At 33.3% G+C, this 26,345-nt stretch overlaps 1 protein-coding gene across 2 annotated transcripts; it reads right to left on the bottom strand.

The window, feature by feature from the left end:
* Positions 1–11: 11 nt before the first annotated feature.
* Positions 12–24,240, bottom strand: LOC124364285 (glycerol kinase-like). 2 transcript variants are annotated; one of them, XM_046819635.1, is made up of 13 exons: positions 24,127–24,239; positions 19,165–19,352; positions 17,406–17,481; positions 16,724–16,982; positions 14,465–14,682; positions 14,017–14,126; positions 12,163–12,265; positions 10,838–10,948; positions 6,426–6,682; positions 5,154–5,359; positions 3,962–4,108; positions 2,576–2,662; positions 12–1,428 (listed from the first exon to the last, which is right to left on the bottom strand). In XM_046819635.1, coding segments are annotated over exons 2-13 (1,674 nt in total). In that variant the 5' UTR covers positions 19,167–19,352; positions 24,127–24,239; the 3' UTR covers positions 12–1,330. The 2 variants fall into 2 exon arrangements, with proteins under 2 accessions (XP_046675591.1, XP_046675592.1); XM_046819636.1 differs by lacking the exon at positions 19,165–19,352 and having other exon boundaries at positions 24,127–24,240.
* Between the last annotated feature and the right edge of the window lie 2,105 nt (positions 24,241–26,345).

Here is a 26,345-nt window from a genome sequence, read left to right as displayed (position 1 = left end):
AATTCACTGACTAAATAATAGATATCGTTTTATTATAACAATAATTCCTAAGTCAAAAATACCCTTCAAAGTAATATTTACATCAAAATTTAATTACCTAACCATTTTTTTCATCTTATAAAAATACTGAATTTAGCCAGAATAAATGTTAATTCAGGAATGATTCAGAATTTATCATTATTATAGTGCACTTCTGTTAACCGATCAACTTATCTACAGATTTTGTTAAAACTCAAATAAATGTGTGAATGTTGAGTTATCCATTTCACCGTTCGTTCATCTTCTACTTTGTGCAGCATGTGAAATCTGACACTCCCGTCAGACTTGACTCCTGGAGTCTGGACTCATGTTCGTCTGAAGAGATTTTAAAAAGTTAATAACAAAGAAGCTCAAAATGAACTCTTAACTCAATTCGACATCACAGACATCCAGACTACAAAACTCTCCAGATTCCAAGAATCAAGTCTGTGACAGAGTCAGATTTCAGACCCAACATTCACATTGATTCAACTCTCCCCACTGTATCTATGTCCAATAAATACAGTGTAATAAATACTGTATGTAGGCAATTTCAAAAAGTAATTTCACACTTTTATTCCAGATACAGATTTCTTTCACAAAGTTCAATTTACTTTATTGTGATACTAAGGTATTAAAATTAACATTTTCATCTAATTTATATAACGGTTTTACAAAATAAAATTTGTGAACAGGATTGAACCCAGGGTTATTATAAAAAGAACAGCTGCAGTGTTACTCATCAATAACGACTTTAGAGTAGGTTTCTATTCAGGGTACATCCCTGTCACAGGAACCTTTATGGTGTAAATTACTAAAAGTGCCATCTTCCAGGGAAGACCAATATTGTACACACCAGCACACTTCCATCATTCATTCATTTTCAGACATGGTTTAGCAGAAATCAAGATAATATGATAATTTAAAAATACAAATATATTTCCTTTGTAGCTATATTATTTTTATTTTTCAAAATTTTCTTGACCCTAAGTGCCAAGTTATTATCCTAGTGGCAAGTCCAGCATTGGGGAGAGGAAGGAAACTGTCTACAGCTTTTCTATTCTAACGTGAAGAACCAAATTTCCCGCGTTGTATTTAAGTACAGAATGTTCCTGCTACAATTATGGTGTTGCAACAACCGACGCTAGCAACAGTTGGATAAGTGCATATCACACTTTATCCCATTAATACTCTATATGACTGCCCTACCCGTTGATCTATGACAAAATTAAGTACATATGTAGATATGGCACAACCAGAGAGTTGCAGGTATTGCACTAGAGGGAGAGTTCTGGACAGTATCCTGCTGTCACTATCTAGCTGCCAGGGCATGAGAGATGGTAAGCATTGTGAAACTGCCCAGTAGGAACCAGCTCGGAGGAATGGATGCCAGTAGTCGATAACGCTCATCTGCAAACAAAATAAATTGAATGAATTTACCATTCTAATTTAAATTACATACAAGTTATTGTTGTAAAATAAAATACACAATTGTCAAATAATTTTAAATTTATTCCACGAGGTCAAACAACATCAAAAATGCCATCGTTAGATGAAGATACAAACAATTTGAAACCGTATACTTTTATAACTTAAAAACGATTATCAGCTGAATAAGACTTAATACAATTTGTGTACCAATATAAGTACAACGAATATTATAATAAATATATGTATAAATTTATATTTTCTTTAAAGTAAGGTTATTGGACTAGTGTCAAGTTCTTTGTGTTAATAGGGCGATTTTAAAATTTGAAGTTTTTTTACTGTAAAAATATTTATAGTGCTTCAAATTGTTCAATTGAATTCACACCTGATACACTGAGGCATCTTTGATGTTGAAAGGCCTCATGCAATCAATTTTAAATTATTTAACAATTGTGTATTTTATTTTACATCAATAATTTGTTTTTCAATACGACGAGCTCTTCCAATACATACAAGTTGTTTTGCAAATTAGTTATAGATGTTTCACTTAACAATAACTCAACTTGAATAAAATACAATTAATTTGCATTTACTACGTAATGACATGAGTTATGAACTGTGATACTTGCAAACCGCAATAACATATGTTACTGACACAGAATCTACTCAAAAATTATCAAAGAATTATATTTTCCCCAGTTGTGTGCTTATCTTGTTTCCGAAAAGTGCAAGTACCATACTCCTAATAACTAATAACTCCTAATAAATAAAATTGTATTACCACAAATGTTCTTGAGTGGGCAGGACACTTGATTAGAAGGAAGAAAAGAAATATGGAAAGGAAATCCAACAAGGAAACATCGAAAAGACCAAGCAGTGAGGGGCCTATGAAAACAGACAGGAGTGGAAGGGGGTCCTGTAGCTAGTTTAGAGGTCAAATACCTTGGTCATGAGAGTAAGTAATGATTTTTTTACGTAACATATTGTTATTTTTAAGGCTGCACATGTACATTAATTCTTTTACCCTACAAGTACTTATAAATAAATAAAATTAATAGGCCTTTAAAGGATAGATCATTTTCAAAACACATGTGAAGTTATTTTTAAAGAATCATTTTAAAATGTTTACCTGTCATTGCAACGGATTTCTTTGTTGATGCCCAGCCTAAACTCCTTTCTACAGCCATTTTCCACTTTTTGTACCTTAGGTTCCGATCTGTAAATTATACATTAAGTATAAATTACAGAATTGTAATCCATTGCAGGGTTGTAAAACTAAAATACCATACATCCAATGAAATCAAATTTACCACTGAATTACATTTTCTATTAACCACTTAGTGGGTTTTGCCAACTTAATTGGTCACTGACTTGTGACTAAAACAGGGCCACTGACAAGTTAATCTGCCATTTAACAATGACCCTGATTTGTGATGGGCAGCAATTCGACTGGCAGGAAAATGGTGAAATAACTAACAGTATATAGTTCACTGTTTTGCCGCTAGATGGTGTGGGCATGCTGATATGGTTTACATCGATATCTGTAGTTTGCTCTAAGCATTAATGTGCGCAGAGAATCACAGTACTATACTGTATTCGGAAAACCCATAATTCCAAACAGATACAATCGCACTGTAACAACACACTCCACATCACCTAGGCAGAAAAAATACAGAACAGCAAAAGTAAGAGATCTTCAACCTTATTTTAAATTTATTTTGGTTCTCCCAATTGTTGTGCCCTCATTTTATTTGCGTGTTTGTTTTGGTTGTCATAACTTGTTTGGGCTCCCTAGTCAATACTTTCTTAATTAGTTGCCAAAGTAAACTAACTTCAACAGATCATTGATTGGACAGTTTGCCTCCTAATTTTGTGCATAAAACCTCAATTACTTGGCTTTAGGAAAAATTATCTTTTACAATGTATTTTTACTACATTGTTTATGCTATCAATGTAGAGCCATTCTGTGCATCATCGCTTTATGTTGTCTTTGTATTTTGTATTATTGTATTTAGTATTATTTTTATCTCATATTTACTCCACATCATAAGAACATGTTTTACAATAAACACAGTCTTGTTTGGATTCTGCATGTCTACTTTTGTTTAGGTTTTTACAATACTTGTAGAATGTTTGAAATATTTTGTCCTAATGTTAAATGTTCTGCCTACTCTTCTAATTTTTTTAAAATAATGACAGCAAATAAGAGGTTAACATGTGCACAAAGTTTTCTCTCTTTTCATATTCTGCCTCCAGTTGTTCCCCCATTGTTTCATTTGCACTTACAACAGACTGTGGGTATCCAATCTGAAAAGGGTAATTCAACTTATTTGATTTCTGTTTGCCCATCTTAGCCAAAGCACAAGCACTTTGCTCTGTCAAACAAAAAGTAAGCAACTCCTTCCAAACAAAGAAGGTAACTGTTAACGTAACTAATCAATAGCATACAAGTTACAGAGTAAATTTATTTTATATAATATTAGAATATAGACGGATTTAAAACTATTGTTCACACCTAGAGCTGAAGCAGCTGGCAAGAAAGTATCTCCGATGTGATCTGCATCTTCCTCTTCCTTGGTCAAGTCCCACAATTCGATACCTTTTGCATGTCCAGCTACTAATGCGACACCCAGTGACGTCACGTCCTTGGCACTTGACAGAACTGAAAAATAGATGACAGTTACTTTTAATTGGTTTCTACATTTTAAAATCTTGTTGATGTACCTTCATAAAACCACAATTTTAGATTAAAAAATTTTCTTCTACTACAGATACTGAACTCATTACTGTTTCATTAAAGGAGGATCTTTTCTTACTGAAAAACAAATTATTGTAGTAAAACAAAATACCCAATAAATTTAAAATTATTGGACAATTGAGTATTTGCTTTTACTGCAATAATGTTACGTTTGTCAATTATTTGTGTATTAAGTATAAAGGTGTTCATTCACACCGAAATGGTGTACAAATTGGCTTTCATGTTTTTTCCAAAGTGTAATTAAAAATATGATGGTAGGACACTCATTGCACTGTTTGGTAGTCTTAGAGTTGCTTGCAGTTAAAAATATGATGGTAGGACACTCATTGCACTGTTTGGTAGTCTTAGAGTTGCTTGCAGTTAAAAATATGATGGTAGGACACTCATTGCACTGTTTGGTAGTCTTAGAGTTGCTTGCAGTTAAAAAGAATTCTGGGGACTAACAGTCTAAAGGTGACTTCCGTACCACCACCAATGGCCGGGCAGGCGGGCCGCTTGCAAGGATTGGATCGCTCAGTGATCACCTATCCAAGCAGCAGCCAAGCACGGCGTGGCTTGATCTGGCTATCTTGCAATAACAGTTGTACCCGCTATATTGCGCCATTAGCTAAGGGTTGATTCAATGCAAATGACGAGTTTTAACTCCATATCACCTGCTGCTCAGTGCAGCGTCTGAAACCTGATACTGTCACAGACTTCTGGAGGTTGAAGTGACGTCCGTCTGAAGAGATCTAGTTGACAACAAAGACATTCCATTTTTGCATCATTTCGACATTAGTGGCACATGAATTAAATCTTGATTACACTGTGTGGCTGCTCGATAATCCAGACAGATCTCTTTTGTAGCCTAGATGTCAAGTCTGTGACAGTGTCAAATTTCAAACGCTGCACTCAACATTCACAGATGTGTTTATGTCCTACTACATAGTCACACTTTGCTACAACTTACCTACGGGAATGCCGCAAATGTCTGCTTGTAATTGCATCAGTAGCTTGTTGTTTGTAAGTATCCCATCTGCTTGTAATTTTGTCAGCGGCACCCCACAATCCTTGTGCATCGCCTCTAAGATATCTCTTGTCTGGAAACATATGGCTTCCAATGCCGCTCGGATTATGTGCGCCTTCGTCGTATACTGCGTCAGCCCACATATGATTCTAACATTTTAAAAACTTTCTTAGTTAAATATTCCAATGTACACAAACCAATTTAAATGTAATACTTATTTTTAACACAGAAAAAATTATTTAACATTTTAGTTATTTTGTAAGGAAATTATACAAATAAAATAATATCCATTCAAACAATAACACCTTTATTAATTTATACTCTCATTTATTTATGTTTTTACATTAAAACATTTATTACTTTTTAATATTTTTTTTAAAGTGATTATTACATTTTATTTTCTTCAATGCTCTCACTGGTATAACATATTCTAGATATAGCCTGTATCAGTAAAAGAAAATAATATTGTGGCTTTGTCTATTGGATGAATAATTTTATGCTCATGACAATAAAATATATCTGATTCTTTAGAAAGCCAACTCAAAAAATACATTAGTTTTTTTTTTCAAATATAAGCCACACTTAGACAATCATTAGTGAACTCTTTTCAGATATAATGTCCGTATAGTGAAGATACTCTGGCTTCTGTAACTCATTAGCTCTATACTATACAAAAGTTTTTAAATTCTTGGCTAACTGAATTTATTCAGGTAATACCTGCTGGAAGTTATCACAAAATTTAATTATTCTTGAATAACAACAATTAATGCTATTTTCAAACATAACGACTGATCCTTCTATTTCAATTAGCAATACTTACTAGTTACATTGGTAAATATGAAACAGTTCATTAGAAATCATCTCCTCTGACAAAAACTCTCATTAAATTTGATGAGTGCCAGTCTACTATGCCCATTATGAAAATATCAGATGTTATTTAGGCTGTTTGAACAAGAACAAATAAACAGCACAGCTGGGAAGCTGATTTTATAAGCAGTTTACAGAACTTCACCTGCATTTTTTCAAAGCACTGTAAGATGAAAAAAATTTGAAGTAGACTAGATCTCTGATAATTCTTATTCTGAAACTTCCTTGACAGTTAATTTACGAGAAGTAATTTTATACAGCACAACTGATCATCCTATTTCTCTTAAAAAATGATACTAATAATATGACTAGATTTGAAATGAGTCAAATCTTGCATTTTGGACTCACCCTCTTGCGTCTTTCCGCCAGTAAGGAGCATAGAGTCCGGAGAATGCAGGAACAAAGTAAACATCTCCTGTTGTCTTAACGCTCTTAGCTAGTCCCTCGGCTTCTGACACATCCTTCATTAGGTTGAGATTATCCCGCAGGAAGCGGACGGCAGTACCTGCCACAGCGACCGAGCCCTCCAGGGCGTACGTAACTGGACTGTTGGGACCCAGCTGGTAGCCTACAGTCGTCAGTAAGCCATGGGTTGAGTACACTTTCTGTGTGCAAGTACAAATATGCTATATTTCAACTTTGAAGTACTGTGAGTATCAGACGTGTATAACTAAAATGGTATGAGTCATATCTAACCAACAGATGGCAGTATGTCAAACTTTCATACTTAGCAAACAATCCGACAACATAAGCAATTTTGTTGAGACAAAAAATACCCATGGTGTCCCCCTGGGGTCTATTTTGGGCTCCTTACTACAGTGGAACCTGGCTAATTCGAACTTCTATAATTCGAAATCTTCTTTAATTTCGAATATTTATATTGGTCCCTAGCATTTTCTATATAAGTAATGTAATAATATCGTGGTTAATTCGAAGTTTATTTTGGATAATTCCGAACTTTTTATTCGAACCCGATGCCGATTTTAAAGTGGAAAGATTCGCGAAAAGACGCTGCACTCTCTCTATTCGCAAGGCACTTGCTTCAAGGCCATTGGACACAAATCTAGCCACCCTCCCCGCCAGGGCCGGCCGGCTCGGCTGTATGCTTTCCGCGCCTATTGTTTTGTAGACGTGACTCATCGCGACTGGCACAAGCTCCGCTGCCTGCAAGATCACTCCACCCCCACCCACTCCACTCCCCACCAGCTGTTTGTTTTGTAAATTGATTCAACCGTTAGTTTCACGTGGTTAGTCTATCTTGACAACTGTGCGGGTGTGTGTGAACTTTCTCGCTTGTCGTTTTGTTTTACATACACAGTGCTGTATGTCTTCCGTAATTTTACATAAGATTTGTTAGTGTTTGACTCTTTGTTCGTTGAGCAAAAATGTCGTCACCTCGTAATCCTTGAACATACAAAACTTTGTCTTTGGCTCAAAAAAATAGCGGCAATCGAAGAAGTAGAGAAGGGGGTTAAGAAAAAATCTGAGATTGCCAAGGACTTTGGAATTCCTCCTAACACATTGTCCACCTACTTAAAGAATAAAGAAAAAATTCTCGGGAGTGAAAGTGACAACATTAAAGACCGGAAAAGGTTAAGGGAGCCAGAAAATCCAGATTTGGACAATTGTGTTTTAAAGTGGTTCAAACAAACTAGGGATAAGAAGATTCCAGTGAGTGGTCCTCTCATAAGAATCAAAGCTGAACAATTTGCTACTGAATTGGGGAAAAAAGATTTTAAGGCTAGTACAGGGTGGCTTGACGGCTTCAAATATCGCAACAAAATTTCGTTCAAATCCATTTGTGGTGAAAGTGGAAGCGTTAATCAACAAGAAGCCAACCAATGGAAAACAGATTTGGAGGAGATGATTCAGGATCGGATGAAAGGGACATCTTCAATGTTGATGAAACGGGACTTTTTTTTAAATGCACCCCTGACAAAACACTCGCATTTAAAGAAGAAAAATGCCACGGAGGAAAACTGAGTAAAGAGAGAATTACTCTCCTGGTTGGTGCAAACATGGACGGATCAGAAAAGCTGCCTTTACTAATGATTGGCAAGTCGGCTAGTCCCCGTTGTTTCAAGAACGTCAAATCAAAACCAGTGGAGTAAGTGAACAGCGCAAGAGCTTGGATGACCAGTCACCTTTTTGAGAAATGGTTGTTGAACTTAGACAAAAAAGTTTCATAAAAGAAAAACGAAAAGTTATCTTGTTTATAGGACAACTGTACTGCGCACAACACGATTCCAGTAATGGAAAATGTTAAAGTAATTTTTTTTCCCTGCCAATATGAACTTCGGTTGTCCAGCCTATGGACCAGGGGATCATAAAAAAATCTAAAACATTTTTTACAGACGTTTATTGGTTGAGTACGTACTGACTGAAGATTGTGACGCCCTAAAAATCAAGTTAGACATTCTTCAAGCCTCTCGCATGTGCAAGAAAGCTTGGGACAAAGTAACGCCCGAAACGATCAAACATTGCTTTAAAAAAGCTGGTTTTGTAAAAAAGGAGGACGACGCCGAAAAAGCCAACGACATTATAGCGGAAGCGTTACCTTCAGTTGACGGCTGGGAGGACGTCATTACTGACCCTGCCATCTCTTTTGAAGATTTTGTCAACGTGGATGAAGATGTTGCAGTATGTGGTGAGATAACAGACGCGGAGATCATCGCTGAAGTGCTCAACAATAAACAAGATGGAGACATGGCATCGAGTGACGAAGACGGTGAGTCATCAGTTGGGGCGGAAAATAAACGTTCCGAGTGGCGGCCAAAGCAGCACATCACATCATGGAACTTAGACGTTTTTTTTTGAAAGTAAAAATGACGTAAGTGAGTCTATTTTCAATTCATTGAATATGGTAGAATCTTTTGTCACTTCTAAAAGACTTAACGTTCGAAAACAATTGAAGATTTTCCGACTTCTTTAGAAAAAATTAAATAATATTGTACTGCATAATGTTTCTTATCACCATTCAACTTATTTTCTTTTATTCATAAACATATACTGTAATTGTGTATTTTTTAGACAATTCATGATTCAATTTTGCACTGTTTTGCCTCACTTTGCTTAGTAGAAATGCATAGAAAAACATACATTTACAACCATTCATGTCATTTTTCAATAAAGGTTTTCAGCAAAGATGTGAAGTGGTCATTATTTTAAAGCCTTTAATTCTTAACTTTTTTAATTCGAATTTTTGGATAATTCGAATTTTTTTTTATTGGTCCCTTGAGATTCGAATTATCCAAGTTCCACTGTATTTATTTGTTATATGGGTAGCATGCCTAAGATACTCAGTCAAACAAATCTGGTTAAAAAAAACTATGCATGTATGCAGATAACTCAAATCTTGTTATATCTGCACCATTACAGATATAATCAGAACTGGCTTGAAATACAGAACTTTGTAAAATCAAATTTTATTCAAACAATAATTTAATACTGAAAAAATAAATCACTAATTTCATGACTTTTAATACAAAGCATTGCCAATGAATTGTTTTTAAGTCTTCACACATCAATATTGATAATTTTAAATTAACTGATATAGATTTTTCCTACACTTACTAAATAATTCATTTCCGATGTTCAATTTGGTAACTACAGTTATAAGAATACAATATGGTAAAATTCTACACATAACGTAGCTGTAGTGCAAACGGTTGATTCAATGTGTATGTTGAGTTTAGCTCCAGTTCACCATCATTTTAATGCAATGTCTGGAACAAAACGCTGTCACAGACTTGACTCCTGGATAGTCTAGTTTGATGTTACAACGATATAAAGAGTTCAATTTAAGCTTCTCCACAACTGAATGTTTTGGATCTCTTCAGACGAATTGACTACAGATCCCAAAACGCTGCGCTAAGAGGAAGGCAAACTGGCAACATTCACGTGGTATAATTACGTTTATTATTTTACTACAACAGTTATGAATAGTCTTTAAAGTTGTTACTAATATAAAGTTATAATTTCCAGAAATATTAATAACATTTTTTATTTATTTCCCTTTACCCGTTTTAGATGATTAATTCATTATATTTACTGCAACTGTCCTAATTCAATTTTCTGACTAAATGTTTATTGTCCATTTCACTAGTCTATTTATTTTTACAGCCTGCCACAGAAAAAACTAAAATTTGAAAGGGACATCAAAGTTTAAATTGATAGAATTCCATCACAGTAATTGAAACTGAGGAAAGTTGGGATTGATTGTATAAAGTGGATTTTACTATTTGTGTTTGTTTAGGAATTTCATAATTTAGTAGAATTCAAATAAATTATAATACAAATCAAATATTAATTAATTTTTAAATTTAGTCCAGTTTGAACAGTCAAGTTTATAACTACTGAAGTGGCCTCCTTACCAAAATTAATTGTCTTCAGCCCAGAAAACAAGTGTTTTTTTGTGGTAATGGAATTTAAAAAAGGGGTTAAGTTCTTCTCCTACCTGAAAACACCTATATATGGAAAATAACATAGCTAGATCCAACTCTACACAAGCTAGTACCAATGGAGAATGTCTGGAAGCAAAAAGTTGCTTCTCCAGTATTCAGTATAAAATTTTAAGTCTGGTAAATTGATTTTTTTGACTCATGATCATAATACATAAGGATCTGGCTTTAACAGAAACCTAAAAGATTAGGCTTCTAATACAACTGATTCTGCAATTTTTCTGCAACATTTATACCAATAGGAGTAGGACCTTTATTTCCCAGAAATTAAAATAAAATCAGTAAATATTATAAACCCACCTTATTGCCCATGTTGTACAGGAGGAAGCAGCCACTTCGATACGTGTTCTTGGCCTGTCCAATGTGCAGACACTGTTGGCCAACCAGGGCCGAGTGTTGGTTACCTAGTATCTATTGAAAGAAAAATAAACTTTAAACGATTGAATACAATAATTTTAAATCTAAATAAGAAATTGATATGAAATTTTTGATGCTACCACCATGTTTGACACTTGTAAGTATCGGATTAAAGATGTAAAAGGTAGTCACTGTTTTTGTAATTTCCGAACTCATGCCATGACGGCCAGACAAGTGCGTACAGCACCATCACTCATAACGTTTTCTCCGTAAACACAGCACATTCTCTGATGGATTTCTGCTCCACTGTTCCCTTCTGCTTGCAGGAAACGAATAACACTCCTCAATTTACATTTGGCAGGAGAATCAACAGAGACGGCCAAGTTTATGTGACTGCAACTCAGCACAAACTGACTACTTGAATTCGGCAGTGACAAATATGTTAGCAAGGAAGATGCGCGATCGACTACTGCGCTCACCGCTGACCTGCCATTTTTTGGTCGTCATGGTGTGAAATTCAGGGTGAAAAGAAAACGGTCCTCATTGTACGAAAACTATATTAATAAATGATTTTTTATTATTAGTGTAATATACGATTATAATGACATTTACGAAATGGACTAGGGCTATAGGAACATATAGGCCTATACATTTCTATTTAACCTTGTAATTTAAAGTATTTTAATGATGAAATATACATTTCTTACATACTAAAAGTACATTAATTGGCTAATTAGTGTTGTTAGCAAACTCTCTCACTCAAGAAAATCTTTAATTTTAGGATTTACATTCCGTCTCTCTGCATGTTATCTTGAAAAAGAAACTGACCTATACACTTGGAATTTGGCATGAAGCTTAATTTCTAGATAGGCAACATCGACTTTGATGATGGTGCATGTCACTGCATAGGATTTGGCTGAGCTCTAGCCAAATCCATAAACAAAACAAAAAATCAAGAACTGTATCTCTGGCCTCAATGTCAAACTGAGGGAACAGTCCTCAAAAACAATAACAACAAGGCAGATGGGAATTAGTGACAACAACCGCCTTGCCGTGCAATACAGCGCACACATTCGTAAGTGTTCTTAACAAATTTGTAAATTATGTGTACCTACAGATTAATAATAAGAATAATACTCCCAAAATAAACAAGGAGTGTTGTTTTCTATTGCCTTATGGTATGCGGGATTGTCAAGGGGTTTATTACTGGTTTATTAAATGTATTACCAACTCAGACAGAAACCAAAGTATCAGAAAATGAAACTTACCCCAGAAATTGGGACTCCTTTCAAAGGGCCAGATGCTATTTTGCCGTATATTTCCGAGGAACTCCGTATTGTTGGCAGTATCTCCATTGGAATGTTAAAATGTCTGTTAAAATATTGAAAAATGTTAAGATGCCATAACAAAACATGGCAAGATTAACTTTTAATGTAAACCAAGGTTACTTAATTCTCTACACCTGATTTCTGTTAACAACATTACTTTTTTATAAAAAATTGCAAAACAGGTGTAAACTAGTGTGAATTTTTCAACTGGTTAAATCAAGAAATTTTAAATTAAACATAACAGAATATGTCATTATTATTCACTTCCATTGCAGAACATTACAAAATAAACTGTATACTCCACTCGGAAAAATTAGTTTTCACATGAAGTTTGCTTCTAACCAAACCACCTGCACATTATGGCACATGTGAATACACAGATACCAGCTTATAATCAGATAGTGTTCGGTAAAGTGGTCACTAACAATCCATATCTCTTAAGATACATTACACTGAATACTGTAAAAGGAAATCTGAAGATCCACTTGACAGTGCTGAAAACATGGTAATGCAGCAGTGAAGGTACTAAACTTCAAAGTTAGCAGTATTTATAAAAATTATGGATTTAATAGACAAAGAAGTACTAAATTCATGATAAGACCTAAAGATGTACAATTTAAGACATATTAAAAAAGCAAGATTAAAAAAAAGTTAGAATAAAACCCTCTCAGTTCGCAATATACAAAAGAAAATAAATTAATAACTAAATAAATTGTTAAGTTTTACTGAAAAATCTTATTTTGGTAAAAACTACTTCTACTTGTTCTTCTTTGTTTGAAGTTTATTTTTGATGATGGAAGGATTGTGAAGGAAACGGGATTTTTCCGGACATTTGCCATTGTTCAGTGAAACAAAAACTCAATAACACTACGTTTCGAGATCTGCAATCTGATCTCTTCTTCCAGTAAATAACTAACCTAACACATAATTACAAACTAGGATAAAATAAATAAATCATACCAGAGCGTTATGACACATCTAATCAGGTTGTGGTTGTGATACCTGACTTAGGCGTGTACAAGTGTATGTAGCAAATGGTGTTTGTATGTATTGTTTAAGATTTTTATATTACTATTCATCATGTAGGTGTTTTTCATCAAATTCATAATTAAAAAGTATTTGTATTTTTATGCTATGATGATTTCAATGTTTCGAACTTTATTCAAGTAAGAGTAAACATTTACAACAAGTATTATATATCTATGGAAAGCAAATATATTCTACATTATGTGATAAAATTATTGGTTTTACAAAAATCTTAAAAAAAAGGTACCAACATGAATATAGCAATTTTGTAACAATCATTTTTATAATTTTGCTATTCAACATATTTTGTATTTCTCATTTTTATACTATGACTTATAAATTTGCATTTCGCTAATAGAATACAAATTTGTGATAAATATGAAATAAAACTTGTTGGGCTATATGCAATATTTTATATTGAATTTTTATTTATTACAGAATAATTTTTGATAATAACCAAGGAAATCAATACTTGTACTTTTAAGCAACAATTGCTCAACTACTACTATGTTTCAAAGTAAATTTTTTTATAAGAGTGCTAATATTTTTTCCAGTTCTATATTTAACTTCTGCATACTTTAGCAAAAAAGTATACATATATAATAAGTAAACTTTTGTATAAAGCATACAATTTTATTATAGTTAAAAAAAAAAAAACTCTTGCAAATGGGACAAAATAGACTTGCCAGTAGGCTACAGAAGTTATAAGCTACGTTGAAATATGCATGGTTAAAAATACAATTTTCAAGCTAGAATATTTTGCTTTACTTGCATATAACAGGATCCCAGTTGAGAGTGTCCAAGTTCATCAGCATCGTGCGAGAAGCGTTGGTGACATCAGTGACATGCAGAGCTCCCAGGTCCGTTCTCGTCAAATTCTGTCACAAAGTTCTACGATAACTAACATACTCATATATTTAGATTACAAAATAACAATTATAGAATTGGAACTTGATAGCGCATATATAAAAATGGTGTGTTAATTCAATTAAAAATGTAAAAATACTACCATTTGTTAAATAGGCACCATTGGCATCTTGATATCGATTGATTAATGCAACTTTAATGCCTTGTGTATATGATTTTAGCTGGTATATGAAACAGGTTAAAATCCACTCTTGATCTTACAAAATAGCTTGTAAATTGTCAATACAACAGATTGTGTGTTCAAGTGACAATGGAATAATTCCAATACATGTTATACTGTTGTACTCACCCACACAATCCACGTGTCAATGGTTCCAAACAGACAACGCTGTTCACTGATGGCCTTGCGTACGGAGGGGATATTGTCTATGAGCCATCGCAGCTTGATGGCACTGAAGTACGGTGAGACGGGCAGACCGCAGATAGGTACAAAGTAGTTCTTGTTGTTGTCAGGTAATTTGGCTAAGATCTGATCAACAGTCACGGCTGTCCTAATGTCAGACCATACTGGAATCAAAATTTAAAGACAGGATAATCCAAAAGTGTTTAACATTTTCACTGTTTTAAGCTGAATTAAAAGTCAAAAAATGTACACTTAATATCTTTTATATAAAGATTTTATTGGAATACACATAATTTGAAATTATATCTATCTACTTTTTAAAACTTCCTACGAGTAACCTATATCAAACAAAGTAGAAAGAAGTACACCACATCATGTGTCGCGTAACAAGCTTCACAAAGGTTACATGCAGAATTTCAAGTTTGCAGGTCACGTCATTCTTAAGAAGTCATACGGACAATCATAAATGAAATAATTATTTGACAACCTCTCACAGATATATGATAAATTGTATCAGCCTACTGAAGAATGATAGACAGGCTTCAATGACGCTCAGCCAAATTCCGTGGTTGGACATGCACCGAAATAGAAACCATTCTTGTCTATGCAAAAAGGCTTCATTCAAAAATTAAATTGTACACATAAAATGTTTTCATTTTTCATTTTTATTTATTGTCATTTTACATTGCTATAGACAACACCAAGAAATAAAATGTATAATACATTACACTATACAAAACTATATTATACTATACATTATGTTAATTTAAAATACATAATAAAATAATTAGTCTAAACGTGATCATGAGACTAAGGTAAAGTCCACACTGCCCAAAGGCCTGTACCATTCAGACACATGTAAGTGCTTATACAAAACACAGAAAGAATACTATAATAGATTCAGGTCAGCGCAAACAGAAAAAGCCTCTTCAGAGAGAAACTGCCACACAGCCACTTATTCTAAGGTAAATTAATATTTGTTGTTAAAAATGCCTCAAGTGAATAAAAGGCCTTACTTATAAGCCAACGTGACAATTTACATGAATATAGTTGAAGTTCTAAACTTCTGAACTCTTGTGGTAGTTTGTTAAAACACTTAATTTGCAAATGTCTATGACTAGCTATAGTCTTCTGTAGCCTGGAAGAAGGTATAATAATATCCTGTGCCCTTCGAGTATAACAGTCGTGGACCTCACTAAAACACACAAATACATTTTGGTTTTTCTTTACATGTATTAAATTTTGAAATATAAAAATGGAAGGAACTGTCATTATATTAAAATCAATAAAACATTGCTTACAATCATCCTGATAAGCTAAATTGGCCAAAATTCTCACTGCCTTTCTTTGCCATGTGAAAACCTGGCTAGCACCCTTACTATTTCCCCACAGCATTGCAGCATAATAGCAAGTGAGAGTGAAATTCACTAAAGTAGGAGATAAGCATCATATCTCCACCAACACAAGATTTTAATTTTCTAAGTAGAAAAAAGTTTCTAGAGATATCTTTCTACGTGATACATTTAATTTCTTCATTCAATTAGGTATCATAGCCGTGTTTAGAATAAGCTACATGTGTTAATAAATTCAAATGTTAAAATCTTACATGATTGTACTCAGCTTGTTTACAAATTTATTCATCCGGCCATTTTCTTGTTCCCGAAATGGTTACCCATAAGACCAATATAAAAGTATTCGCTAACACTCAGCCAAATACCATTAACTGACATGCATCATCATCTAACTCAGTATTACCTATAAAGAAATGAAGCTTCATGCAAAATTCCAAGTCTGTAGTTCAATCTGTTTTTTGTGATATCGTTCGGACAGATAAACAGACAGACAGACAGAAATGAAATTTTTTCAGTGCCTCAAGAGATAGGTTTCACTATCACTCCGCTAAAAAAAGGCAATAAATTCATCTGTATAACTATAGATCTATTTCTGATTACTCACTTTCCCAAAATTGTTTATCATTTTAACCCGTAACAGCCCAGTATAGCCATATTGACACAATATTTAAACCTGAGTGTGGTACTCTCACTTTAAAATCTGGGCTATAAAGGATTAACGAGACAATGAATTTTTAAGTTCATTACAAAAAATTATTACTTTTAAGAACAAACTTAATTTTTTAAAACAGGAACAAATGATGCCGTCAACTGTAAAAATGTAAATATTGTACACTGAGAAACAGATGCTTACGAATTGCATTAAAGAGTGGCTCTCCTGTCTCCTTGTCCCACACCAGAGTGGTCTCGCGTTGGTTGGTGACGCCAACAGCTACGATGTCTGTAACCCGCAGCCCGAGTGCAGGCATCTGTTCCACAACGCGCGCGATACATTGCTGTATCGCTGACAGTATCTCCTGTGGGTCTTCCTCGGCCCAACCCTCCTGCGGACACTTCTGCACCACGTCCAACTTGTGTGACACCAGCTCCTGTCTGGTCTTCGAGGAGAATACCTGCAGATCACTTGTCATTATTATTATCATCATTTACACTTGTAATATTTCAATATCTTAGTAAATGCAAATGTACATAAACACATTTTAAAGCAGAATCTTGTTTTATAAATATTTTGTATTTATATGGGTAGCAGCTTTGTGAGCTTTCAGCGATTCAATGCAAAAGGTTCAAATGCTATGGCAGTTCGGCAAATTTTGTAACCAACATGAAGCAATTTTGTACGCTAAAATGACTAAGGCAGAAAATGAAATAAAATATGTAACTCCATCATATGTAGTGAACCTAAAACTAATTCCTGTAATATTATAGAGTTTTATTTGTTAAATATGATAACGCTTTAAGACTACTCAATGGTGCCCATAAACTGAGCAGAATTTCCATAGTCATTATTAATCTTTTGATGATAACAAAATACTTACAACGAATCTAATTGTTAAGGTTCCTTCATCTATAACAGCTATAAGTGGTTCTCTTCCTCTTTCTGCCATGTTGTTCCTGGAACATTTCATACAGTACTATTTACTAACAATTTACAATTACAATTTTCACATATGAAAACTTTTTATTACTAATTTTCTCTCATATATTATTAATTTCAATCCATAGATTAGTTTGATCCAAAGAAGTTAATTCAGATACTGAAAAATAAAAAAACTATCAACTGTTAAATGTATATTTTTCTTGAAAAGTCATTTCATAATGAAACAAGTTTTGCCTACTGATTTATTACCAGTTAATAAATAATTGTAATGAATCAGGCCTTACTCAGGGTACTATAAAAGGAAGGTGTTAATAGTTAATTTTGTACTGTTTTAATTATACTACGTATAATCAATTGTTAGATTTTGTAATTACCAAAACTATCAATGTATTTAAAATGATTACAGTACCATTTTACTTAAGCAAACAACATAATTAATTAAAAATCAATATATACATTCACATGGATTCAAATAAAAGCGTATCCAGAAAATATGTAGGGCCCAAGTCTGTTCTCACATTTTCTGATGCTAGATCTCTTCTTCTTATAAAAATCATGTATTAATGATGCTTAGAAAATGTGGACCAAACCTTTCAGAAACGGTCCAATAGACTTGATTAAAAAAAAGTAAAATATTCCACTCTTTCACTGTGCTCTCTTTGTTATTAACTTTGTAATGCATATGCAGATATAATACTGGCTATTTGTATATCTATTTTCCATAATTTTACATTAATAGCAGATCATTTTGACAATACGTTAAAATCGTTCATCAGCTGTAATAAAAATGGTCCAAAATACAGGTATTTTAATATTTCTTTTAATTTCAATAAATATTGAATTACAAAAAATACTTGCTCCACTGAGACTCAAACTCAGATCTCTCACTTGCCCAGTGAGTGTGCTTACCACTACACCACAGAGCCCTTACTTTTTACGATTAAATGATTTTGTATTTGGCCATTTTGTTCACATATTATGTGTTTAAATAACAGATACAAAATAATTTAATCATAAAAAGTAAGGGCTCTGTGATGTAGTGGTAGTGCACTCAACCGGAAAGTGGGAGATCCGGGTTCGAGTCCCGGCAGAGCAAGTTCTTTTTGTGATTCAATATTTTTTTGAAATTAAATAGGTTATTGCCATTTATACCAATGTCATGTATGTAAATATTCCTTTTAAGTAACATATTTCAAAATGTAGAACGACCCCAGCTGTATTTGTTGAAATATTTTAACGTTGGATACAAGTAAATAATGCAAAATTTGTTTTGACTTCAATTTTTAACACTGAAAGACTTGAAATGTAGATAATTTAATACCATGGTTACTAATAACAGTCATAAATAATAAAATAAGGTACTACTGTATAATAATAGCAGTTTTGTTTCAGGGAATTTTATTACTTTTCTCAAGACTGTTGGGGAGGATCCTGCCCCATGCTCTACCTATGAATACACCACTGTTTCAAACATACAAATTTCTTCAACTGTTAAATTTCAAAATTTGGAAGGATGCATCCTCCAACTCTTTCTCCTTTCAATGGGCAGATTATCAGCTAGAAGCGAATTACAAATATTGCTCATACAACAGCTCATAAATATTTTTGGAGCACTGATTGAACTATAAAAAACCAACACTACATTAAATAATCTTCAGAAAAACAAAAACATAAACCAGTCTAAACTTAGAACTTACATGCCTGGTGATGACACAACACAACGGGTTCTCAAACAACAAACATTGGTTCAAGTCTATCACTACTATCTTGACCTTGGGGGTGATTACAGAATCGTGAGGCAATGTCTTTTTAACCTTAGAACTCAGGTCTCCTGTTTATCTAATACCCACAATCACAATACATTCCATGGATACAAAACGTTTGTCTGAAAATTTGTACACACTTCTATAGTTTTAAAATTACAATGGTAAAATAAACACTGATTAGAAAATGACGAGTCTATTATCTTGAGATAACAATGATTACTGTTTTATGTCTTACTGTCATCAAAATTTGTTGCAGTAACACAAACAAGTAATTGATTCAAGTGCTAATGTTATGTATTTGAAAAGAGGTTCAGATTTACAAAAGAAAAATTTAAAAGGAATAAATAATAATATCTAAAATATAAAATTTTCATAGAGGCAATGTGAAAAATATGTATTCTCTTACATATTTAACTGTGATAAATAAGTAATTGCAATAACACAAAACAGCTTAATTAATTATTTTAACTAGCTGGTTCTTGCAAGCTTCCATGTATTACTGCTACGATAATAAAGAAAATATATTTATTGTTTTAGTAATGTTTTGAATAGCATATATTTAATCTATAAAATTAATATTCTCAAACCAGGTGTTAAATATATCCTTAACTAAATATAAAGACGTTTTGTTCTTTTGCGTTACAATTTTATTTCTGAACTGACCTTAAATAAGGCCAATATTAATCTTGTTTATATTCACAATCCCTTTCAAAATATCATATTAATAGTATAGTTATTTTAAATCTTATTTGAAAAGTATATTGAAGAGTTTTTTATTGTGTCAATGAAATAGAGAGAAGTGAATGGAACATCCATATACCTGTGTTATCAGAATTAAATTTTATGAAATATTCAATTAACTTATGGCAACAAGTACTACAAATTATTTTAATATTTCTTCAACACTTCATTTTTCTTCTTCACTTGGTTATAGTGAATAATGAAAAGTTTGGATAGCTCTATAACCAACTGTGGGCAGTTTTGGTAATTTTCAAAGCTATACATATGTAAGCTGTTTAAACACACACAACAGTTGTTGGCTGATTTGTAACTAATTTATCCCCTTTTAAAACTACAAATTTTAAAAAGTAGATTCATTTAAATATTGTATTATTTGCACTGTTAATTCATTCACTCGCTCATTCATTCATTATTTATGCATAAGTTCAAAAATAGAATTCAAAATTCTATAAAACTTTAATTGTTTTCTTAAAAACAGTCTCATTTGACAAGTGTAATGTGACTTATATGTAGGTGACTAACGTCCAGCTTCCTCCCCCGACTCCACATCATCCAGACATTGGTTCAACGGATCAGTTGCGATGTTAGACATTAGTGATTTCTCCTCTTTAGATGTGTTGCGCATGAGTTGCAGAAAGAGGTGACTGATGCAAAACATCAGATGTCCTTGTTTTGGGCCAGCCATAAATATGTACGTGTAATCTCTTACGTGCCAGAATTATAGACAAAATTGTAATATTAGGCAAAAAATACAACAACAGAGTATTAAAAATGAACATCTTCAAATTTTGTAAAAACTAAACCAAAAAGTAGCATTTACAACTGAAAATATGCTTAATTATTTATTTATTTTCAATGATAAACACCATTACACTCCATGTCCATATTCAAAAAGTAATTCAAAAATATTAAGTTCTAGCAATCAGAAGAAACCACACAAAAGTAGAAGACATGAGAGCTGGCATTTGGGCAGAATAAATCCAAATTTTGTCCAGTAATGAAAACCCCCAGCATGGCTTGTGTCCAAGCGACGAGGGAACACGGTGTAAATACCGAGTAGCAATGAAAAACAAAGAAACGCACATTCACATTAAACACTTCCACTTACAGTACAACCCTGATAAGTCGGCCCCCTTTAATCCGGAAGTCCGGCTAACCCGGACCGATTTTCAATAAAAAAATCACACAAATATTTCAATAATAAAAACGTAATATTTTTGAGTGGTATAGTATCCGTGAATCGATGTTGCATCAGTATTTGATGGGACTGTACAACAGTGAGTGTGTGACTCATGGCACACGGCGGCCGAGTGGCGGTCATTGTCCCGGATTCTCGAAAACAATAACAGACGCGTATTTCCCCAAATCCTCTCCCACGCTACCGCCACGCCTGGCCCCTCAGTACCGTTCCTACCTCGCTTGTGCCCGTGTTGTGTGTGTAGTGTACTGTATTTTTTGCTTCTGTTCTGCTATCGTGCTTCAGATAGTGTGCTTCATTTGTGTTGTGCGTTTGTTTTTATCTACGCGATGGCAACAAACTGTAATATGGAAAATGACTCTCCAGACGATGTCCAGCCCCAAGAACTTTTGGATATGTTCCAAAATATTTATGGCTGCTCTGAAGTCGATGAAAAATGACATTACTCTGTGGTTAGGGGCAGACAATAACGGAGGCTATAAACCACTTACTGACGAGGAAGTGATCGCGTCGTTTTTATCTGATGCTAATGAATCAGACGCTGAGGAGGCAGACGGGGACATTGAAGATCCAGTGATGAGTCATGGAGATGCAGTGACCAAACTAAACGAACTAATGGTTTATTTCGAGCGGCAGGCAGAAACATCGCCGACTGAATTGCTCATGTTGAAGAGACTACGGGATCGCACAGCACGCAAGCGGCAGACAACATTGGCACAACCGAAGCTGACTGAGTTTTTTACCAGGAAATGAACAGTTATAAATTTACTGTAAGGATAAATAATAATTAAATGTGCATATGTTTGATGTTTTTACAATTATAATGGAGTTTATCTGTAAGTATACCGTATTTTATTAATTTTTACCTAATTCTCCGGCTAACACGGATTTTTGTTAACCCGGATCGGCCGTGGTCCCGATTAATCCGACTTATTGAGGTTCCACTGTACCTTCTGATATAATGGAGTTCATTACACCTGTGTTCAAAGATATATGTGCTACAATTGTACTACAAAAGTGTGCGAAAGGAAAAACCCAAAATCCATACGAATCTTTGAACAATGTTATATGGAATTATATTGCAAAAACCGTTTTTGTTAGGCTAAACGCCCTAAAGTTTGAAGTATTTATGGCAGTTTGTAATTTTGATGAAGGAAATATAAGCACCAACAGGTTTATTGAAAGATATAGCGTAAAACCAGGCAAACATTTAGTTGAGGCAATGGACCAACGACGAGAAAAGAAGGTGGAGAATGCAAGCAAGGATCTCTAAAAATAATTTAAGACAACACCAGAGTCTACTAAAGAATAAACTATCTGAGGATAAATTTTAAGAAGAAGAGGAGAAAGCACCTACATTTATACATCAGGAATGTATTAGAGGTAGGATAGACAATTAGTTTTGCATGTTATAATTAACAGCTTTTTTACGTTATCCATTGTAATTTTTTATACAGATGTCCTATTATCTGAGAAACTATTTAAGGTATCTGCTTGAGATCTTTTGTACAAAAGCTACTTATGAGATCAAATTATAGATGGGTGTTATTTTAACGTAACAGGATAAACAACGGTGTTGCCCCGCAATAACAGTTATACCCACATGTTGTAAGAAACTCCCTATTATTTTGGCAACGTCATGACAACGAACAATGAATTTGTTTCTTTCATTGAATATATAATCAACAACATAGTTATAGTGTAACCATTATTATTTCATTGCCGGAAATCTATCTAAAGCTCAATAATATAAGCTTATATATAAGTTTTATAAAGCCCTAGTGTAACTTATATTTAGTAGACAAAATGAATTGTTTAATTATGTTTAATACAAAAAATAAATTGTTCAGTTTCATTATGCTCATGTGAATTCTATAGTTATGTAAATTTACTTTGTGTGCATCGTTTAATCCTATACAATTCAAAAACTGAAATAATGTTTTGTTTTATTTCTTAATAATTATTTTAATACGTATTGCAAATCCATATATGTTTTCATTGTGTCATCAACTCTCAACAATAAAATTGTATGAATGCTGAATTAGTCATATAATAAAACCGTATTTTCATTAAATTTTGTACTACTTTATTGATCCAATAACATTGTGTGTTAAAAATAATATTTTATTATAAATTATTATAATCATAAAGAATTTAATGAATAATGTGAGATTAATTTTGAAAGTTTGTTCTTAATTATACCAAATTATACTTTTAATTATCTCTAGGTAAATTATAGTAACGAGACTAAGCAGATTTAATGATAATGATTGAAAACTTTATGATAGTAACACATTTCCTGTTTTAGTAATTTAATGTATTTCAATAACGTTTTATAAGCAAGAGACACTCAAAAATATTGTGCGATGGATAGAGGGACAACCGCTTCGCAATGGTCAATCGGCCACAGTTGCTGAAATAACATGTTGCTGCTACACATCAATTTCCATCTCTAACTGAAATATATCTAAACATAGAAAAAATAGCTTATACCTATTAAAAAATAAATTATTTTTCAAATTCAAAAAATATTTTCATTTTGTTTGATATTAAAAATTATTTTATATCAAAATATTTATGTCTAGGTTTCCACATGTGTAAAAACCATGTATTTTCAGTAAAAATAAACATAAGCACCATACCTTTATTAGTTCCTGAGAAAATGGACATATGTTAACATGGTGGAAGACAGAGCACAGAGACCCCCTTAAGTAAATGTTATCATATGCTGTTATTGTTAAAAAGCCTAGCCTATTTATGTAAAATATTTTAGTCATTAGAAAGCCAATGGGCACATTAGTGCTATGGCTAGTTAGTTTAGATTACAAAATTCAAAGATAACCTAATATCAAGGTTATTTTAGAAACTAATTCAAAACAATATTAATGAAACAGTAATATGTATATTAAATATTGTGAAACATTGATATATAACTTTATCATGCAGATAGTTACCTTCGAATATTGTATAATTATGTATTTCTTTGACTGTGAGAAAAACCCCCCACCCACATATACCCCCTCTGAGAGCTGGTGTGTTTTGAATTTTGTAGTTTGTATTGAATGTTTTCCTTGTTGTGGCCTGAGGCCCGTGGTTGTGTTCGTGGAGACTGTGGAGTGAGGATGTGGCCATAGACATAGAGTAATAATTAATAATTTTCAAAAACTATCTTGGACTATGGGTAAAGCAGATTTAATGCACCTAATATTGCTCGATATCTAGGTTTTAATGGAAAAAGATAACGGTGGAATTTAAATAATCGTAACTCATTATTATTTTAATAAAAAAATATATGTATTTTGAATACGTGTTAAACTAGGTAATTACTGTCGACTAAAATTGGCGAACAAAATTATTTTTGGTACTTTGGGATTATACCGACCACACCCAGACATGAATCGTTATTTCACATTTCGTTTCTACTGATTACTAGATTAGCGTAGAACAATATTTCGTCAATATAAAACAGGAATTGTCTTATCGCAAACACCTCCCCATCCTCAGACAGAGGTCAAAGTCGAGCGTCTAGTAGATAACGTGATTGCAGAGTCTCGCCGCCCGTTCAGCTGGTGCATCGCTTTGTTGTACTTCCGTGTTTTACCTCTACATTTCTCCAAACACAAAAATTCAACAAAAACAAACATTTACCAAACTAAACTTTTTATTAAAAAAACACTCAAAACTTGTTTTTATTCTTGATCACATTCCGCCACCCAAAATGCGAGTGCCTCCGGCCATCAGCGCGGGCTTCGACAGCACCTTCGGTGCTGCCCCGCGCTGATGTCGACGAAAGAAAAACATCCCTCGAGATAGTACCTATCAGTAAAATATCAAATTCTAGAGGGGCTAATCAGAAATATAAATTGAATTGTAATGGAAAGGCAATGATGTACCGTGCAAATCACGTGATGCCGCGCGGCCTGCCGTAATCAGGATTCTCGAGAAAGATAAGATAACAGCGACAACAATACCGATCACAATACCTGGAAATGCTTGTAAGTTTGTAATTTTGTAATTGAAGAGTTGTTTTTTTCGTTCTATCATGTTTGTTTCTATAAATTTCTATTTTTGTGTTCTTCATACTGGTGTGGTCGGTATAATCCCAAAGTACCTTATTTTTCTCTAAATGCTTATGATACAAATTAAAACTATATTAAAAGACTGTTTTTACGTTACTGCAGTTGATTTATTAAAATGTGTAAATGCATCTTCTTTGTATCGTATCTCTTTATAGGATGAGAATTTCTCGAAGGATTCTAATTTTAAACTTGTTTTAAAAGAGTCCATCAATATATAAGTTATACATGTAGTATCTATAATAGAACAGATCAATATGTACAGTTTGATTGCGTTTTCTTACATCTTGTACGGTTATATTTGTTACGACTTGTTAGTTGACGTGATATAAAATGAGAAGAATGATACTCACAGGGTCTTGTTTGTTGCTTGGTTTGGACATATTTAAATTTTTTGTAATGTTATTTATATATTAAATTTATTTCAACTGATAATAGTCAATACTTTGGTCTTAGTCGATTAGTATCATTTGATGATTTAGCAATTACATTTCCATAAACGCACCATGAATGCATCAAAATTCTCTAGCCTGTGTCTGTTTATGCAAAATTCCAGTTTATAGCTCAATTTGTTCACAAGAATCTTCGCTAATGCTCAGCCAATTCTCATGGAAAGACATACAACATTATGGAATGCAACCTTACGTGTGTAGAAATAAGGTTTCATCTAAAATTCCAAAGCTACTGCTCAATTTGTTCTTGAGATATCTTCCTGATTGATAAACTTCTCTAGCGCTTAGCTAAATTCCATTAACAGAATCGCATCATAATCAAAGTTGATCTTGTCTATATAGAAAAGAAGCTTCATACTGAATTTCTAATACATGGGATTTTGTTTTGAGATATTTTTTACGTCAACAGACAGACAAATAGACAGCCAAACAAAAATTTTGTCAGTCCACTGAATAGCGAAACAATTCCAGTTACATATCTCATTCGTTCTCAAGAAGCTATGTTGATAAAAAGACGCTAATTTCACGATGGCAAGTAAGAGGTCAACCTGTTGTATTTCTACTTGTGAATATTTTAGGGCTGTTCGAAGTGGATTCACATTGAAAATTAGAGAAGTTGGAGAAGCATCCGAGTTTGCTGAGGAT

This window comes from Homalodisca vitripennis, chromosome 6 (assembly GCF_021130785.1).
Source record: "Homalodisca vitripennis isolate AUS2020 chromosome 6, UT_GWSS_2.1, whole genome shotgun sequence".
NCBI classification, from domain to species: domain Eukaryota; kingdom Metazoa; phylum Arthropoda; class Insecta; order Hemiptera; family Cicadellidae; genus Homalodisca; species Homalodisca vitripennis.
The sequence above is the reverse complement of the archived record's forward strand: the minus strand, read 5'-3'. Positions and strand labels throughout refer to the sequence as shown.

What these genes read in the sequence shown, in the direction of transcription:
- LOC124364285 (XM_046819635.1), bottom strand. An exon ending in TGGGATCCTGTTATATGCAA is followed by an intron (nt 12,266 to 14,016) that starts GTAAAGCAAAAT and finishes ATATTTTAACAG; the next exon opens with ACATTTTAACATTCCAATGG. An exon ending in AAGGAGTCCCAATTTCTGGG is followed by an intron (nt 10,949 to 12,162) that starts GTAAGTTTCATT and finishes TTCTTTCAATAG; the next exon opens with ATACTAGGTAACCAACACTC.